The 19863-nt window shown below is 34.6% G+C and overlaps 1 protein-coding gene across 14 annotated transcripts in view; it reads right to left on the reverse strand.

The window, feature by feature from the left end:
- PPFIA2 (PTPRF interacting protein alpha 2) overlaps positions 1 to 19863 on the reverse strand; it is a 279612-nt gene that overhangs the window by 60101 nt on the left and 199648 nt on the right. For all 14 annotated transcript variants that reach the window (XM_012569038.5, XM_072923120.1, XM_072923123.1 and 11 more), the window contains 4 exons: positions 14557 to 14673; positions 4124 to 4345; positions 3364 to 3510; positions 1565 to 1699 (listed from right to left, as the gene is read on the reverse strand). In XM_012569038.5, the coding sequence (XP_012424492.1) occupies positions 1565 to 1699; positions 3364 to 3510; positions 4124 to 4345; positions 14557 to 14673 (621 nt within the window). The remainder of the gene's footprint in view (positions 1 to 1564; positions 1700 to 3363; positions 3511 to 4123; positions 4346 to 14556; positions 14674 to 19863) is intronic.

Genomic DNA, 19863 nt, shown 5'->3' on the forward strand with positions numbered 1-19863 from the left:
AATGGGGTGGAACATCAGCTTTGTTGACAGCTCTCTATCCACATCCCATGAAATAATGTAAGAAGACAAACGGAGATGTATATTGCAGCTTTATGGTCACAATAACAACAGTATCTCATGGAAGTCCCTGAGTGTTTTGCATGGTTGAAATGGGATTTCTTCTTACGATTTTTATCATTAATATATGTTCAAGGAGAAATGCAGTTGCAAGAGAAGACATGCTTGAGACTGCCAAATACTTACTGGTGGCTAATTGCTGGAGAACTTATTCAGGAAAAATCCTCTTAAAATAGAAAACAGTATTTTTAAACTACTGAGGGCATTAGAATATATGATTATTTGCTGAATCAGAAACAATTGGAAAAAAAAAAAAGTTAAAATGCCAAGGGATTGCTCTTCTGTGCACCTGAGTTTTTATTAAAATCCAATGAAATTTATTTGGTATTTAATGTAGCTCTTTTTGCTGATTCTTCTTGCCTTCTCCCCCTGCCACCTCCCCCAATTTTCAGATTGACACCCATTCATACAAACCTAAAGTGACAGCACAAACCCTTGACTACTGAAAGCCTTCCTTTCTTTGTTTCTTCTGCTTAAGTAAATTACTTAAAAATCAGACTTTATTTATGAGCTGCTCAGCATTTTTAAGGCTTCACTAAATATGGAAAACATAGGACTTGTAAAAAGTCCATCAAATTTAAAAACAGCTCAACACATAAATAGAAGCATTCCTTGGCAATAGAGAAAGGAAAGCTTAGATAAATCAAAATTATACATAACACAGTATCTTAAATGCATTTTTCTTTGTCTGATTTTAAGAAATGAAGCATAAACCACATTATATGTCTTTATGAAGCTGATAATATTTGAGCTATAATATTAACTACATGCACACCTGAAAGCATTAGAGGCCAAATATAAAAAGCACACTATTGAAAATTTATCTTTATCTTCTTTTTTCTCTGTAAGATAGCAGCCATATAACAAATTTATCAGAAACAAAAATTTTGAAATCCATTCAAGAGTTTCGCATTTTTCTTTGCAGATATATGATACAAAGAAACATTCAAAGCAAACCTTGTAAGCATGTACTGCAAGTTGTCTTCATTTGTGTGGGATCAAAAGATCCCACCTGCCACCAGGATTTGATTTCATAGCACTTATTGCAATAAAACTAGGTGTTATTTATATTCATGGTACATGAAAACATCGAGAAGAACTAAGTACCTGTAGGAAAGGGACTTCCCTCACTGCCTACCCTTAAATTAGAAACTCTTACACAGTAAAATGAGTCTTCCTAGAGTAAGTAATGCTCAATTGTATTGGAAATACATGACTCCTTTTGTAAGCGTAGCCTAGGCTAATTTAGAGGTAACTGCTTTTCCTGTCATCAAAACGCTAAGAATTACATGGCATTGAAACCATTCCCATTCACACACTTATCAAGAAACATTTCTTTCTTTCAAATTGGCTCAATGTTACCTTTGTTTTGTCCCTGAGATGAGGAATCAGGCTGCAAATCAGCGTTAAACAATGGGGCTTCTGAAGTGAGCCTATTTCTCAGTACCTTAGTCAAAGCTGCAATTCTCTGAGCCAGTTCAGCCTCCACTTCAGGTAAGGTTTCAGCTTTCCTCATCGTCTGCTGCAGCTTCTGCTCAGCCAGCTCGAGACGCTCTTGCAGCTGTCTGTTTTTGTCTTCCAACTGAAAGCCAAAGATAGATAAGCAAGTGCAGAAAATTAAAATCAATATTAAGGATTTTCCTTCTCTTTCTAAAGTATCAGTGAAATGATAGCAAAACTCACTAACAGGCAACACACCCCTTAGTTTGGGAGAGGCTACTGGAGAAGTATTATCTCAAGCATGGAACAATGTAGGCTGCCAGTCTTTCTACTGATTTGAGGTTCAAGGATCTCACGAAGATGAATAAAAGGACTTGTAAAATGGCACTAATTAAGATGAAAAAGCTCCACTGGTGGATGTGGTAGTTATCTGAGAAAAAGAATAGTACTGGCATGAGTAAAATGAGAATTTTCTAAATAGAAATACAGTCCATCCTACAGAAAAATTTACATATGAGCTAATATGGGAAAGAAGTACAATTCTGAAAGGATAGAATTCCCGGAATAATTTTCTGAATGAATGGCAATCATATATTACAAAAAGTTAAAACTGACTTTTCATTCATGACAATTAAATCTCATTTAGAGAGGTGAAATTACATAAGCTGTGATAACTATTAAAGAGAAATAGGAGGACTTTTTATAACTGCAGCATCTTCTGGCCTACTAAGACGCACCAAACCATTAACATTTTTTAATGGTTGCTACTTTCTTGTTCAATCCAGATAATACAAGACAAAATGAAAAATGAGTGTGATTGTAGATTTTTTTTTTTAAATTATTCAAAAACCATTAAAAGCTAGGCTCTTCTCATCTCAGTGCTGCAAATCAACTTTAAGCCTGACCATATATACTCTAAGCCTAGTTGCTTTGATTCCTGCTTTGAGTAGGCAGAACTTTGCAGCACAGCATGACTTACATTGGCAACAATAAGAACTCAGATACAAGTACCTTACTTTTTCCATCGTTAGGTGGTTTTGTCCCTGACAATTGAAGATACCTCTTAAAATAGTCTAAGGAAGCTGGCAAAAGCTGAAGAGTTTGAGTTCTGATGGTTTAGTTTCCCTGAAGAAGTATCAAATACAAATATACACACAGATACAGGGGGATGTGTGCTTGTGTGTGCAAATATATCTGCGTACAATTATAGAAGCAGAGATTATCATATCACACAGGCTAATTTCCCATGTAACACTTTAAATTGTTTAAAGATATGCAAGGAAAAATAAAGTCTGATACTGAGGCTAGGTTTGAATGATATAGTAGGATTTATATTCACTTCATTCACTTCATTTGTTTTCACTTTATATCATATTCTTCAAATTAAAAAGCAGTGTTTTATGTTCAGTTTACATTCCAGATTTGGAATCACCATGGAAACAAAATACCATGAGAGAAAGCTGCACAGTCATGTTATAAGCTTTCTTAAAACATATTCACAGTTAATTTAGCTTTTCAAAATTTAATTTGCACTCTACTCATCTGTAAAATCATGAGAACATACTGTATGCAAATTCTGATCTTTCATGTAGAAAGGAATCTTTTCAGCTCAAGCTATTTTTTGGAAAATAAAATTCTAAAATTATCACAAAAGAAGCAAAGATGTTTCACTACTTAGATTTTTTAGATTAACTGATCTGTTGATTGAAAATAGAATAGATTAACCTAATGGAACCCTCTTATAGTAAATACACATGAATTTTCACTGTGCATGAAGAAAACAACTGGCTGATGCAGATACAGCACCTGACGCAGGATGGCTTCCTTGTTGGCCAGTTCATTTTCGAGCTTATCGTTCATGTCGTGTATGGAGGTGGATTCTCTCTGAGCACTGAGGTAGCGCTTCTCCAGCGTAGTTATTCTTTCTTCCATATCTTCCTTTTGTGCCATTGCCTAACGTGACAGAAAAACCCCCATCAGGAACCATGCAATTAAAATGCTGCATAATTTTATACCAGTTCAATTTTAATGCTAATAGTAGACAGGATTGTAAGGTATGCCCAGTAGTATAAATTCAGTTTTAAAGAGACTTTGGGAATTCTTGTAGCTATGATACAGGATCAGCTAGGACAAGACCTTTGAGATCATCAAGTCCAACCTATGACACAACTCCACCTCGGCAATTAAAACATGGCACTGATACTATACCCAGTCTTTTCTTGAAAGCCAATGTAACAGCAGGATAACTAATGCATCCTAAAATAGATTCTAGAAGCCAACTATCCACACACAGCGAGAATATCTGCCCAAGAGATGATATACTGAGAAACATCACAAATTTAAGAGGAGGAAAGAGATGGAAAATTAAATGTTACTTTCATTTATTGAGAGAAAGGAATCAATTTCTAGTACTATTTCTTAATTTAAATTTTCTGTCTCCTATGTTTAAGGGCTTTCATCAGTGCTCAACTTCTGCTGCTCACATACCTTGGCCTCTATCAGTTTGTAGAGGATATCACAGGAACAACGACCAAGAAATATGAGGTGAGTGTGGTGAATTCCTTACCTCTCTGATGTCTCTCTGATATTTACTGTTCATTTCCTCTGTTTTAATGAGCTCCTTTCTCGTAGTCTCTGCTTCCTGCTCTACCTCTCCCACCCGAGAAGACAGTGCAGCCAAACGCTCCTTCATCTGTGCCATTTCATAGTTTTGCTTTTCCAATAGCTCCTGAAGTTCAACAACTTGACTGGCTTCATCATTTGAGTCTATTGAGCCATTGGATAGGCGCTGTTAATGGAGAAGCAACATTGATTAATCTTTTCACATGGGCTCTAGCTAAAGAATTTATAAAGCAAAGATTATTTTAAAAATTACCAAAGTAACTAGGAAGGGAGAAAAGATTTTCATGGTAGATAAGTATAGTTATGAAAAAACATCAGAAGATTAATTCATGTCAATGGATTCCAGAATGTAGCATCACAGAGAGATGTAAACACTTGCATTAAGAGCAGAACACTACACATAAAAAGGTTTAGTTTAGCATTATGACTGTTTGAGTACAGACTACAACAATACTCCTAAAAATCACCCAAATTGCTTTCATTGATCTTAACTAAACTTACACAGCATTTTAACTTAAATAAAGTTAATATCATTTGCAAAATATTCCATGCTTCTAATAAGTCACAAATTCAATGTACCAGAAAGTGCTTTCAGTCTGGACAACACACTGGTGAGATTTACATTAGAAACAAGTTCTGCTGAAGTAATTTATGTGCTGCTGAAAGCCTTGGTGTGAATGTAGTTGTAAAGAAAAAAAAAAATCAAAGTTCCATAACACATGCTGCATTTGGGATATGATCTCAGCAATATGATTTATATTGCAAATAAATAACTACAGGATAGAAGTGCATTCACCAGCAGGACTTGCTGGTATTGCCTCATTACAACAGATATTCAAATTAACCTTTTCCAGCATAGGCTAAGCCTAGGGTTTGATACAAATTTAATACTCCCATGTGAAAAAAAGCCCCAGGCATAAAGAACAAAAAAAATCAGAAATATCTGCTTTGACCTGCAACATGAAAAAATAAAACCAAAGTGCCTAACCTGTCATTAACTTTCTTGATTATGTACAATTTTATCAGCAAAATTTGCATGATGAAGCACAAGAGCAAAGTATTTTGATGTAACTATAATTTTAAACATCATATAAGGTCTGAGGGGAAACCAGCTTTCATTAGCACTTTGTATTATTATTATCAAAATATATTTATACAGAAATCCTCTAGCACACTATAAGAAAATTATTTAATGTCTTTAAGAGCATTCTTTTCTCAATCAGCCATAAAATGAACCCAGATCAAGATCACCTGCCCCACTTGTTCATCACTAAATAAAATTACTTTAAAAATTCACTACATCAAGTAACTCAGTTGCAAAGTTGTATTTATACTAACTAATTATATTTAGATATTTTAGCTGCTGAGCCATCTTTGATCTACTTTCAGGACACAATGGTAAGATGAGCATAGCAAATTAAAAACATATTTACACTTAATTTGGTATTTTGAAAGTGTTCCATTATTCTGCTTGAATCAAAATGCTATTAATAGGTAGTAATCACAAACAAAATACTCAAATAGGATAAGACAGCCAAACCATTGTATTATGAAAATTTTGAAAATTTAAGATAAAGTTTTTATCTATGACAATTATAATCTGTTCTACATTTATAATCTCATACAGTAATTTTAGCAGTTTCCACAGGTTAGGAAATTTTATCTTGCATAGAATTTGCCCTACAGCTATCTGAAGAGCAGTCCAGGAATGCTGCAAAGTTACAATAAGCCAAATACCAATTCTCAACTGCAAAAAATGGCATGTGCTCATGTACTTTACATGCCATAAACCCTGGTAACTATGAAATGGCAACCTGTAGTATCTGGGAGTATGTTCACTGCAAGTCTTTTCATTAATGAAGCTTTTTTCCTTAAGATATTAATAACTAAACTATATATAAATTAAATCTGAAAAATATTTTTTTATTCTAATTTACTTAATAGCCAAGATTTCTGGAAAGACAAGTGATACTGCAGTTATAATTTGTCTCTCATCACTAAACCAATGCTGTCATTGACAATTATGTATGCATGTATTTTGATCTATGCACATTAACTTCCCTTATAATTCTTTGATGAAACAAAGAATTCTTTTCACAAACTTCTTTAATTCTAATAATCATTCAGCTTTGCTTTACATTTTTCCTGTATTCATACATAGAGCTGGTTGGTATTTAAAATTTCCAACTTACTAAAAGCGTAATTTTAGTTTTCCTTAGTAAGATCAGGATTAAAAAAAAAAAAAAGCTTTCTGTAAAGAGGCAAATAAAATTTTTAAAACTCAGTTTAAAATCTGGTATACTTAGCATTTTGAAGCATACTTTAAAAGTTTACCAAGAGATTTTAACTGACATAGTGTCTCTTTTACGTCTTATCTTTTATGATATATCCATTATATGGGTACATCACATACAGCAATCACTTCAAAAGACAGATAGAAAGTTATTAAGTATTAATTCAAGAAATAACTGATATAACATTCCTCAGTTTTTAAGGAGGGTTTTTGCCAATAGTTATGGCAATAATTTCCCTTCTCTCCCACATGAAAATAGCTTGAACAAGAATATGAAAATATGCTTTGTCAGTAGAAGCAAAAGGCATTCTGTAGATGGTGATTCCAATTCACTTCCTGAATTGTGAAAGGAGCAGGAACCTCCCCTTCTCCAGAGAAATTTCCTATGGAATAAGCTGGAAGGACAGACCTGCAGCATCTTCTCTATTATCAGTTTAATGAATAATGTCTGTGTTTAATTATTTTTCTTTTGCTTTCTCTGGCTGAATATTTTATCAATTACAATGTTGTAGCTATACATTAATTACAATCCTTTTTAAATAAACTATTAGTTGAATGTTTGAAACAATGAAATCAATTAGATCTCTGCTAATTATTAACTAAAGCACTAAAGGAAACCTTTTCAGAAAAGCATACTCAAAAAAAACAGTTTCAAAATAGACATTCTTAACTATCATATCCCTATACTACCCCAGATTCACAAAAAACATGGAAGAAATAGTGTCAAATTAGTTGGGGTGGTGGAAAATAAAGTACTAAAAGTAATCTGAAACAATTAGGAAATCGTTAAAGAAGGAATGACAAAGAAAACTTTTAACTGGTCAAACATTCTAGCAGAGAAAATAAAAAATGTACATGGTCCCTAGCTCTGTCATAGAAGACATCATCCAGATGAAGTCTTCAACAAATTTTAGGATGTTGTCCATCCAACATGGTAATGAAAAAGCTACATATGGACACACTCCTTAAGTTCAATTAGTTCTCATGAAAGAATCTAAGACCAATGGCTATTTTTCCTTGAAAAAATAAATGTGTCAAATAGCTCACATGCTTCAGTGCTTTGAGGGTTGTTTTGCGAGCTGGTTTACCCAAAATAAATAGTCCATCTGTTTCTATCACATTTACTTATTCAGACTTTAATGCTGCGGAAGTGGGACCATCATCATCATGTATTTTCCTCCTCATCTTTCTTGCCTTCTACAGACATGGCAGGTGCATGCAGCTGCAGTGTGTGCTCACCCGCTGCACACACTGTGAGGACACTGACCTCTGCTCCTGCCCCTTTCCACAGGTTTCTCAGCCACATGAGAAATCTGGATGGCATCGGACTGGAAGGCTCAAGACAAGCTTAAGACATCTTTTCTTGGGTGAGGTAAGAGCAAATAAAGGTTTATGAGCAATGACATCTCTACCCAGCAATGCAGCCCTCCCCTCATGGGAAGAATGAGGGAAAGAGCAATGGCAAGAGGATGTCTGTTGTGGGTTTTTGTAAGCTGGGATTTTTTTTGCTTTTTTTCTGTTTTATTACCATATCACCATACTCAATAAATAACTGATAGATAACAGGGTTGTGCCTATGAGTTTTAAATATACTCTTCCTTCATAAAGAAAGCCTTTACACTGACCCAAATACAGTTAAACAAGATAGGAGTAGAAATAGAAAGGATGGAGTAATCATTAAGTAAATCTGATGACAGTGATAGTACTAATTATAACAGGTGATACACTGCATAGGCAGGAATGAGGGGATAATAGGGATTAAACAAGAAATATCTAGGGGGAGAAGTAAAATTTTAATGTCTTAAGGTCCGTGGAAATGGAGAAGGAAAGTAAATGTTCCCTAACACTGAAAAGTATGAAAAGAAAAATAACATTGCTGGAATGTGATTTTTTTTCTTTCAAGATTGAAAAAGCACATTAGTAAGACAATCTGCTGGTCAGTTAGGAGTGTCAGTAAGGAGAAGGACAGAAAATTGGAGCATTACAAATAACCATAAATCCCTTCTATATTGCTGCTTCTCTCTACATGAGATAATAAAAGGAAAAGCAGCTGCAGACTAGATTACTAGGAAAAAAACTCAATAACAATGGTAAAAGGAACACCATGAGAAATTGTAAATTACGGCTAATCTGGAATACTGTAGTTTATGTTAATCTAATTCATACTTCCTTTTCAATTAAACCCTAGCAAAATAACACTGGACACAAACTAACTGGAGTTATAGATAAGGTAAAATAATATTAATAAAAAAAAAAACACCCACAAAAAAACCAATAGGGACACCAGTCTACAGAAGTTTTCAATAGAAATGGTAAAATTGTCCCTGATTATATAGCAAAGTTATTTTCAACTTTATTTTGTAGAAAGAATTTATGTTCAATTACATATGTGGTAAAATGTACATGAAAACCTATTTTTTTTAAAGCAAATCCCAAGAACAGTAAAAAAGCACCTCCAGGTGATATTTTCTCTCCAGTTGTAAAACATCTGACACAAAATATTTTGTCTTAATACTATCTACCAGTAATTAATTATGTATTTTTTGCTAGACTTTAACCTCAGAGAGTGGTGAGAAGGAAACCAATAATATCTCATGGGTTTATCTCTGAACAACCTGCAGCAGAGACAGGACTCATTAACGTGACAGAGCTCCTCATTTGTGCCTCTTAAATCTGGCACAGGTGATTCACAGGATGCCCACATGCACAAGCATTTCCATGCCAGAGAATTAAATTAAACTCTGTTTAACCATAAGGTACCTTTGAATAATTGAAAGTATTCTAAAAATTCAGAACTCATCTTTTAGAACTAGAAGAAACATGTATTTTTATGGTGTAAGCTCTAGGTTTTGTGGTTGGGGTTTTGTGTGTATGTGTATTCTCTCTTTTTATTTGTGGTTTTGTTTATTTAAACCCTAAAATTGCGTGCCTTACATCTATTCTTTACTAGGACACTCTAAATGGTGAATAACACTAATTGACACTTCTTTTTTCAAGGAGTATTGTTCATTGCACCATAATTCCCCACTGGCCCTCACATGGAAATCTGGAAAATTTTGTCCCAGTCCCCAGGGTGAAAAAAAGATCTTTTATTTTTAGCTCTGTAATGATGGAGATGCTCCTTTCTACTTAGAAAATCTGGCCATGAAGGTCACATCATCAGGGAAGAGACAGAAATACAGTTTATCTCAGAGGTCAAATAAACTTCTCTGAATTCTATAGTATAGGAATATTAAAAGGTAAGTAAAATAACCACCAAGATAAATTATACAGGTAATTTACTTTTATGAAACCAAGAGTAAAGATCAATGCTGCAAATAGTAATAATTACTGATGCTCTTTGAGATGTAAGAATAAATAAGTTACCAGAGAATGCTTTTTACTATAGTGTAGAGCTCTTCCGGCCCATTCCATTCAAATGCCTCATGGAAAACATTCAAAAGAAACTGTTACTAACAGAGACACCTTGATATGCAATAGACCAAACCCAAAAGACAACTAAACAAACAAAAGGAGCATGATCATTATCCATGTAACCAGCACACAAACCAGAGTGTGTAAAGCTATGCCAAAACCAGTAGCATTAAACCTAAGCTGTCACAGTAATTTCTAAGAGGTTGATTGCCTCTACGTTTGAAAATTATTCTACTTCTCTAGGTTGTTTCACACGTTTTGGTCTGTGTCAGACAATAATCTGATCATTAGAGGTCTCTTCAATTGTCTCCAACCTCTAATTAGCTATCAATTGCAATATTCTCTCAACTGAAATTTTTCTTCTCTACCCCGATACTGATGTAAAAATAGGTATCTTTTCTAGCACTTTTCTCTTTCAACATCCTCACTTTAGTGATCTTTCTACTGAGCCATCAAAAGACTCCTCGTTTTGTGACTAATTTAAAGATCTAGAATGTCTGTTTCCTGATCAGCTTTCAGCTTTTATTCATCTTTCTGATGCTTGTGATCATCTCTCCCACTTTAGTCCTTTTGCAAAATGAGGAATGGGAGGGCGTTCACTTGATGGATGGGCATTTTTTTTTCTTGTTGCTGGTCCCTTCCAAAATGCCTGCCTGTTTCTCTTTTACACTATTAGAAGACTTCCTCAGCTCTCACAGACAGAAATCAGTTACTGCTCCTTTATTTTAAGGGCTATCTAGCTATTCAACCAAACTATACAAACAAAATCAATTCTCATTTGCCTTGACTAGCACCTTTTTCTTAGTAGCCTCCCCATTCTACCATTAGAAATTATCTCCTGGCAACTCCTTGCAGTAAATCAGCCAGCAAAGGTCAATTATCCTTGCTGACAGCAATGCTGTCAGCTATCACAGTACTTGAAATGTGAAATTCCCCCTTTAAGGCTGTGTTTTAACAGGTTTAATATGTTGTAGCATATAGGGGTTTCTACTAGATAAAAAGGAAAAGAAAGTTGTATGAATGACAGGGACACCAATTTATATGAAACAAGCAAAGAACTGATTTCTTGACAAAGATCTAAGAAGTCTATTGATTTATCATTTAAACTATGCAGAAGTAATGCAACTTCTGCATAGTTTAGTGTGGGGCACTTAGTATTCAGTCATGCAGCCAAACTAAACTATTAAGCAGAACAGTAGTAACAGAATACTTGCTCTTTTTGAAAGAGCACTGCATACTGTCCTTCGATTCATGAAGGCTTCTAAACCCAGTTGCAGCTTTTATCCATGTTTCCTTTCACCCAATACTCCTCACCTCCCCAGCTGTGTCAAGACATCCATCTTCATTAAGTCCCCCTCAGCACATGATTATTTAATTAGCTTTATCAATATGATTCCCAAAAGATATGATTAAAACCCCAGAAAAATCTCTGCACTGCTTGTAAACAAACTCATTATCTACTTATCAACTGTATTTCGTATTATATCTCTAATGTAGAATGTACAGGCTTTGGGGCAAGCATCACAGCTCCCAATATCTTTTATACATCACATTTATACATAGGTCCTTGCTTCACTCCTTTCTCTGCCATTTCATTATGGTGCCAGTTGAGAGAATTTTCAATTTATTCATTCAAAACAAAGGAGAGTATATGATATAAACTTTTTTCAGTAAGAACTGAAACCGGAAGTTTTCTGCGGATTTCTATTAATCATATAAAAACACGCATCTGAAAATCCAAAAATAATCAAGCCCAAAAACCAGAACAGATTCTGATGATTGCTCTGAAAGACATTTGTTATTTTTATTAATAGTATTTGATTTGCACTCTGAACATTTTAGCCCACTATGATTGCCTTGGCAAAACACCTTTTACTCCTACAGAATACAATGCCTACAATTTTTTGTCAGTGTTTTCATAGATTTTTTCATTCATAACTTACTGATTTAATTCTGAACATTTGATTTAATTACTGTAGTATGTCAGTGTTATGAGTAAGAAGAAAAACCATGATTCATAAATAAGCTAAATGTGGTAGCCTAAGGTTTATTATAAAGCAAAATAGACACAGCTGTTTAGTTCTTGCAAAAAGTAAGTATATAAGGCTCTGAATTCCTCATAAATGTAACATCTGGTCTTCATTGCACCAGAAATACCAGGCCCTTTCACCTCTCCAGGTATATGTATCTATTTCCATTTGTTTCTGATATTCTTTTGAAGGGAATTACCAATTTCTGTTGGTAAACAGCCCTTACTATGGGTAGGACCAGTGTGCTTCTACCATAAAATTTGCCATCAATTAGTGCTAAAAGATACTTTCAGGTAGATTAAGTGAGCTACTTCAACACACATATTATACAATTTTGACTGATGTAGAGCACCCTGATTTACACTTCACTTACATACTTAGATTTTGTGCCTTCAGTGTAACAGAAATCTATGCTGAAGTGGATTTCCCAAGAGGAAACTTTTTGGCATCTCTGAGGATAAAAATAGTCATTCCTCAGGCTAATTAATCTCTGATAAAACTCCATTAACATCAAAAGAATTATTGCAATGATTTTTTAATATTTGAATTAAAATATGTGGAACCAAATTTAGGAATATTCTCCATTATGAGAGGGAAACAAACAAAATGTAATTACAGCTGAAAGGGATGCTGTAATGGTGGACATTTAAGGTGTACAACATCAGAAGGCCTCCTCTTTTTCAAAGCAACTTTAATGCTTCCTAATTTGCACATGATAATTTCTGAAAATACTGTTATACTGAATAATTCAACTTTCATGGTTCTTGAGGACGCTAAAATAAATACCAGTAAGAAATAATGAACTTATTTGAAAACAAACTCCTTATTCACAGTATCTTGTTTTTGGCAGTTCAGTCCCACTTTTGCAGCATCCCTAGATGTTTCCCTAGATTTCCCAGTGGGCACCTAATTCACTGGGAGTTCTCTTTCCTGGCTTTCACCTGTGGGGAACTCAGGCAATTGTTCTTAAAGATTAAGTGAAGGATCTGGGTGGCAGCAAGTGGTCACAGATCTAAGTAAGAGAGTATCTGAAAACAGAAATGGTTGCATCTTAATTCCCACAGCAAGTGATCTTTGTCAGGTGTTCTTTGAAATAATTTTTCAAAGTCCCTTAAGGCTCTTCTCTTTGTGCAAGTTGGCCTCTTTGCAAGTTTCCATATTTGCTAGCTTTTAAGTCTCTCTTTCCTAAATAAGGAATTGATGATGGGCACCAATGTAAATGTAGAAAGGTAGAGAGCTGCTAGTGCAGAGGATGTGAATTAGAGTGCACTGGCTGATCTGGTGTCCATACAGCCTCCTCTTAACTCCCTATCCAATATGCTTTCATTACCATAAGGAGCAAAACCCCTTATTTCAGCTTAACCCGACCAACCTGAATTGTTTTTATTAGGAAGCATAGATGTTTTAGAAACATTCAATTAAAAAAATTATGATAATAATATCTTATGTTGGATTTCATTCCTCTCATTTGTGTTTAAATATGCAGATTTCTTAAAGGTTGGGTAGTCTTATTTCTACTTAGTTCTGCTTGTAAGCCCTGAACCTAATGGCTCAAATCAGAAGACACAGCTTGCAAAGAGAGTGGGAAATCAGAGATTTTTCAACAGCGTAGTTGGATTTAAAAGCACAACTGAGTGGGGTGAACACTGCTGATCAAAATTTCACAGATGTGTCTGTGAGTAAGATTTTGTAGAAAGGGGAGTGTAGCCAAAGAGTATTTGTTTATTGTGTGTTTCTCAACCATATAGATTACTCAAAGGAAAATACACATAAATGGCAAAAGTGTAAAATTAATGCCTGCATTGTGAGTGTACCATTGTAAATTGGATTGACTATAAAATAAATAATAATGACAGCTATTTTTTCTAAGTATGATTTATGCCACTGTTCATCATATGGCATTACACAAAAATGCACAATTAGAGATCCAAGCAACAGCTCCACTCAATTCAGCTGTCTTCCAAATGTTATGTTATGCTACATTTTAATTTATTAATTCTGAAGCAAGAGAGGAAGATGCTCAACTTGGTTTTTATCAATGTGGAAATCTAAGGCTAAGGAGAAAACCTTTTTTATTAAATCAGTCTCTACATTTTGTTGTCTCTCAGCATTGAGCAGAAAATACTTGGCCTGAATTCTACATACCTATTTCATACCGAAGGAGAGCTAAATAGCTTCTCTCTATACAAGCATGGGCGCAAATTGGAAGAATATCTATAGGCAGAACAAAGAAAAATCACTTCTAGTTTTTAGGTCTCTGTTATCCCCATTAGGGTCTCTTTTTTGCAGGAATATTTGCATATACAGCCTTCCACATAAACATGCCACTACACCTTGCTCTTCTGTATGTAGCATACAAAGGATCACTCAGCAGCATATAGTACTTGTAGCATAATGCAAAAAATTCCAAGAAAAGTTAGTTATAAGCTATGGAGCCAACTCAATACCCTATCAAAGAGAAAGGACTTGCCCATTTGCATTTGTTTTCCATTTAAACAAGCTGATTTTTTTTATATTGGTTTCAGTAGGCAGACAATACTCTAAATGGACATTCCATAAAATATTCACATGACTAAAATCTAAAGCCTGATTATTTATCATACAGATTGTTAGACTTAATGACAACTGTCATTTTTATACCTTTTCATGAACCTTTTGCCCTGGCTCCATTCCTTCAATGTGCTCTGATTCAGCAGACCCTTCCCCAGCTGCCATTTTCCTTTGAATGTGTGCATTTTGTTCGCGCAAAGCTACAATCTGCAAAAGAAAGAAAATAAGTGGTAAATATACATAAGAAACCAGAAAAATACTGAGCAGACAATTAAAAAAATCTATTAACAATTCAATCCTATATTGGCCATTTGTAGTATTTGCAAAATTAGGTCTTTATATGCAGAGAGGCTTAAAACCCACACATGCTAATGATATCTTAAGGCCATTAAGGATACAAAGGAACAAATGACATGATAGTCAACACTGTCTTGTCTTCTGATTTTGTGGTAGGACACTTTTTTTTTACCTTGAAAGATGAAACAGCAGTTAGCCATTGATTTTTTTGAGATGTAAGAGCACCACTTTAAGCAATTCTTCCTTAATATAAATGTTGAAAATTGCTGTAATATGAGATTATGATGAGCAGGCTGATTCACTGCTCACTAAGAATTCCAAGTTATAGCCCCTGTAGAAGTCATATACTCCCACTGATTTCAGTGCCAAGACTTGAAGGCAACAATTACAGGAAACCACAAGAGTGGGAATTAAAACTGTCTAAGTCAATCTTTGTCTTTGGAGGTTGCACAAACACACTGAACATTTTGCATAAATAAGAGAATTATGTCTGTCTCAGTAATACAGTATTTGTGGTTTGTTTTCTGAATAGCTTCACTCACTTATTTTTCTTTATGGTTCAAATAATTCTCAAATCAAGACTACTGAAATTATAGCCTCTACCATAAAATTCGCCCTCAATTAGTGCTAAAAGATACTTTCAGGTAGATTAAGTGAGATACTTCAACACACATATTACACAATTTGGATTGATGTAGAGCAATTACACATAACATTAAAAAAAGAAAAATCACAGGATATGTTAATTGACAGGAATCAATACATCTGGATTTTTCATATGATAATCTTTTGTTGATCCATTAAAAAGCAGACATTACTTTGCCTTCATTTTGAATTATCACCGGTATCTACACAAATCCTTAACATCCCTTTAGCTGAATAAAAATACTCTTTAAAACACTAGTGCAAAACATTGTCATTTTATCACAAATTCGAAGGAGTTTAATTTTTCTTAGCCTCTATGGGTCTTTAGGTATCACCTCTTTGCAAGTAAGTAAATAAAGAAGAAAAAAAATCAATTGTCCCTTTTAGATGACAGGCAAATAAAATAATGCAACATTGTGCATCATTTGGAGGGATTTTCTTGATTTTTTTAATGCTTGGGAACAAATAATTTGCCAAAAATCCATCATTGTTAAACATTACGGTTTCAATGATTTTATTACTGTAATGAATGCAGAGCAAATATTTACAGGAACAACAAAGAGTTTGAGTCTGTCACATTGCAGAAGTTTCAGCTATTGGGTAGTCAGAAAATAGATCTGAACTGTGAAGAACCACACAGCTAAATTGTTTTCATACTTGTTCTATTCTTGATTTAATGAATATATTAAGGCAGATTTAGTGCTCCTAAAGAAGCATAGAAAGATAAATTTTTGCTTTTTTCTTTGCTGAAGCAAAAGTTTTTAATTGCTATCATATTCTTTTTATTACTTACTTTTTCCTGATTTAACTTTCAATAGTGTGCAAATTTTTTGCAAATACGGTCATTTAATCACTGAACCATTAATGTAATTTTTTAAACAGGTTGCCAAAACATGGAAGACGGGTTGATGATCTGAGTGAAGACACAGATGACTAAATTTTTCCTAGGTAGACTCCAAGACCTCTGAAATTCTAATGATCATTACAACAGCACACAGCAATAATAGGAGAGATCTAGGTAAGAAAATGATTTCTCAATGCAGATAAAATGTTATAATATTATTTCTGAGAAATATCTATCTGTTCTACTGATGTTTTTATGTTTATGACTTCCAGCTTAAAATATCTGACAAAACATGTCCACAGACAGCTTTCCAACTACCTCCATACTATCTAACTTCTAGCATTAAATTCCTAATGGTTTTCATGCTATATTCTTTTTTTTTTTGGAAAGCAAAAGTTAATATTCTTGCAGATGGCATCATAGCTGCTGAAAATAAGTAAAGATACCACCACCCTTCCCCTCCCATGGCCCAAGACAGATTAACAGAAAATTAATGTGGATAAATATCATTAATCTATTTAGGATTGTTGTACCCAAAACTGGACAACCAACCTAAATAAACACTGAAGTCCAAGTTGTACCTTCTAAAATATTATCAAATACATCACATTTTTGTGTTTATCAGCTTCTGCTTGTGGATCTTAAATTATTATATTCCATTACTACAATCACAAACATTATTTTCCTATTTAGCACACTTGATCTGGACCACAGTAGCACCTTTCAATGTGACCCCAAACAAAAGTAAAATTTCAAGTCTCTCCATAGTTGAGTCCAAATAAAGTCTAAATTTGGCTCTCTCCTTTCTTTTCCAAGCTCATTCACAAGAATTGAAAAGTTCCTTTTTTCTTTCTTGAGAAAAATGAAGCATTGTCAGTTTAAGAACAAAACATAGAGTATCACTTTTCTAGTTGGACCTTTCTAACCTTTGTAGCTTAAGTCCATGAAAACACCACTTAATCTAAAAAGATTCCTTCAGCCTGTTCTCTTCTCACAGGCATACCGATATTCAATGTTCTTCTTGCTTTTGCATGTTAGTTTTATGACTCACAAGGCACTTCAAAACCTTGAAGAACTTGGTTTTGATTCTATCTTCCAGATGTCAAAGGTATTTCAGAACAAATGACACAGTTTCAAAAGCCCTACTCTGTCATAATAATTCTGAACATAACCTTACATAAATTCTGCCTTTCTGTCTCAACTAATAAATAATTTCAGCATTCCTAAAGCCCAGCTTTTTTGATTTTAAATTTTTGGTAAATACCTCCACTATACTACCCACATAGATTCCCTCCAAATTAGCAGCATTTGTGTCCATTATCTACAGACACTGTTGAATCATGTTTTTTTTAAATGAAGTTGGGATTCAGCAATTCAGACTCAAAAGATTTGAATGTGTCTCCACTTCCATAAATGGCCAAATCTATGTATCATGCCTAGAACACTTAATAGCCTGTATCCAGGTGTTAAGGGAATATTGATTTTAAATATTAAAATATTGCATAGAACAGAAGATTAATTCATCGGCCAGTACTGATCTGAAGAAGTCTCTCATCAGACACAAAATGAGGCAGGAAAAGCACTACTTTACATGTTTACTTTGGGTATATTGCAAATTAATTAATTTAGAATTATTTGAGAGGTTTGAGATCAGAATCCATTTCTAAACATACAAAATCCTAAATGACCAGGTACTTCTGCTGCTGAAACTTGTTTGAGTGGCCTTTTTTTTACCTCAATACAGTTTCAGTCTTCAGGCAGTTAAGTGTTCTAGGAATACTTAATTTTTTTTTTTTAATACATAATTTTTTTTACTTAATAATTTTTTTTTAAACTTAGCACTTTGTCTTCTCCACTATTCAATGATGTAACCAAAAAGAATCAGTCAAATTTTCAAGTAGGGCTTTTTAGCACAAATTTAACTTTTAAAGGAAAGACTGACAACCTCTCAGCTAAGTTTATTTTCTATTTGCCTGGAATTTCAGTGTATTTTACTGCTATTTAAGGGTGAGCTTTCTATAAACTTTACACAATTGAGTCCTTTAATACCTGTCCTAACATATAAAGAAAAATACTTCTTTATTAAAATAAAAAATTGTCTGAGTTATGAGTAATACATATTTTCAACGTATTTGCAAAATGGATTCTCCCTTTTTGAGACTGGTGAACTTTTATTAATATTGCTGTTTAGCTTTCATTGTCATGGAGAAATACTAATTACAGTGAAATCATCCTCATGAGGGAGCCTTGGAGATCAGACAATAGTAGAAAGTCAGACAGTAATGGAAACAAATCTTGTGTGTTTGTGGTAGCGCACCAAGCTCCAGCCCTCAGTTACACATCTTTTACGCTTTAAGCCTTTACCTCCTATACTTCAAATTCTGTCAAAGAAAGCTAAAACCTTCTGCTTCTGCAGCTTCTGGCACATCTTGATTATTTTATTCTTACAATCTAGACATTGGCTCTGCTCTCTGCAATCCTGCTTTTATGGTGGAGAGCACTTCCTGACCCTGCTTTCACGCCACGGAAGCGCACATAATGAATAACAACATGCAAAAATGACTGCAAATGCTCTGAGTCTGCAGCAGATTGCTAATTTTAAACAGAAAACATGAGAATCCTAACCCCATGGTCCTTTACTCTTGATGGTCTGTGCTTGTGATGACTATTGACAAGGTGCTAGCTATCAGTGTTTTATCGGCATGCCCGTGGAGGTCACTGGCGCTGGTGGCAAGGGCGCTGTGGTCCAGGGGCACTGTGGAGCTGCGGCGCCCAGCTGGCTGCAGCAGGGCACTGCCCCGCTGCAGGACCTCCTGCTGCCCAACTGCACCATCACTGGGCCCTGGCTCTGTCTGAACTCTGTCTGGGCCAGCAGCCATTTTTGTACTTTAAAAGTAGTAATAGAGTAACATTTGAGGCTGATAACAAGGCAGTAGGGTTTATTAGTCTCCCTTGCTTCATTATGAATTCTGGACCAAATTATTACTGTGTATATACCTGCCTTGTGCTATTACAAGCACTCCAGAGCACGCACCATTTATTTCTGTAGCAGCACTTGGAAAACAGAACAGGAGCAATTTAAAGCAATGGTGCAGGTGCTATTGTGAGGAAGAGCACCTGTCAAGATTTTTGACAGATTACCAAGCACAGTTCAGCATGTTTTCTTCAGAAAACCTTACTGAAGTAAACAAAAATGTACTACTTTCAATTTGTCACAAAATTTGTATGAAATACGACACAGTGAAAGAACTCTTTTACAGAGACTAGCACAATCGGAAAACAGTAACAAATATCAATAACATGGTTGAATTATATTGTGTATTTTGACACCTGCTGACTAATTTCTCTTACTTTTCTTTTATTTCCTTACCAAGCTCAACAAAATAGTAGCAAAACCATTATTCTTCCATTATTACTCTAATTAAGACTAGCATTCAAAATCTCCAGAGTTCATTGTTAGGGTCTGATTTCCACCTTGTCAGAGCTGAGGATGGATTTGGCAGAGATATTAGAATGTTAATTTCTTTCAACAATATGTAAGTTGTTGAAACATGTAGCGTGCATGTATACATTTAATATTTATGTTAACATATACACATATTTGTACCTCT

This window comes from Taeniopygia guttata, chromosome 1A (genome assembly GCF_048771995.1).
Source record: "Taeniopygia guttata chromosome 1A, bTaeGut7.mat, whole genome shotgun sequence".
NCBI classification, from domain to species: Eukaryota; Metazoa; Chordata; class Aves; order Passeriformes; family Estrildidae; genus Taeniopygia; species Taeniopygia guttata.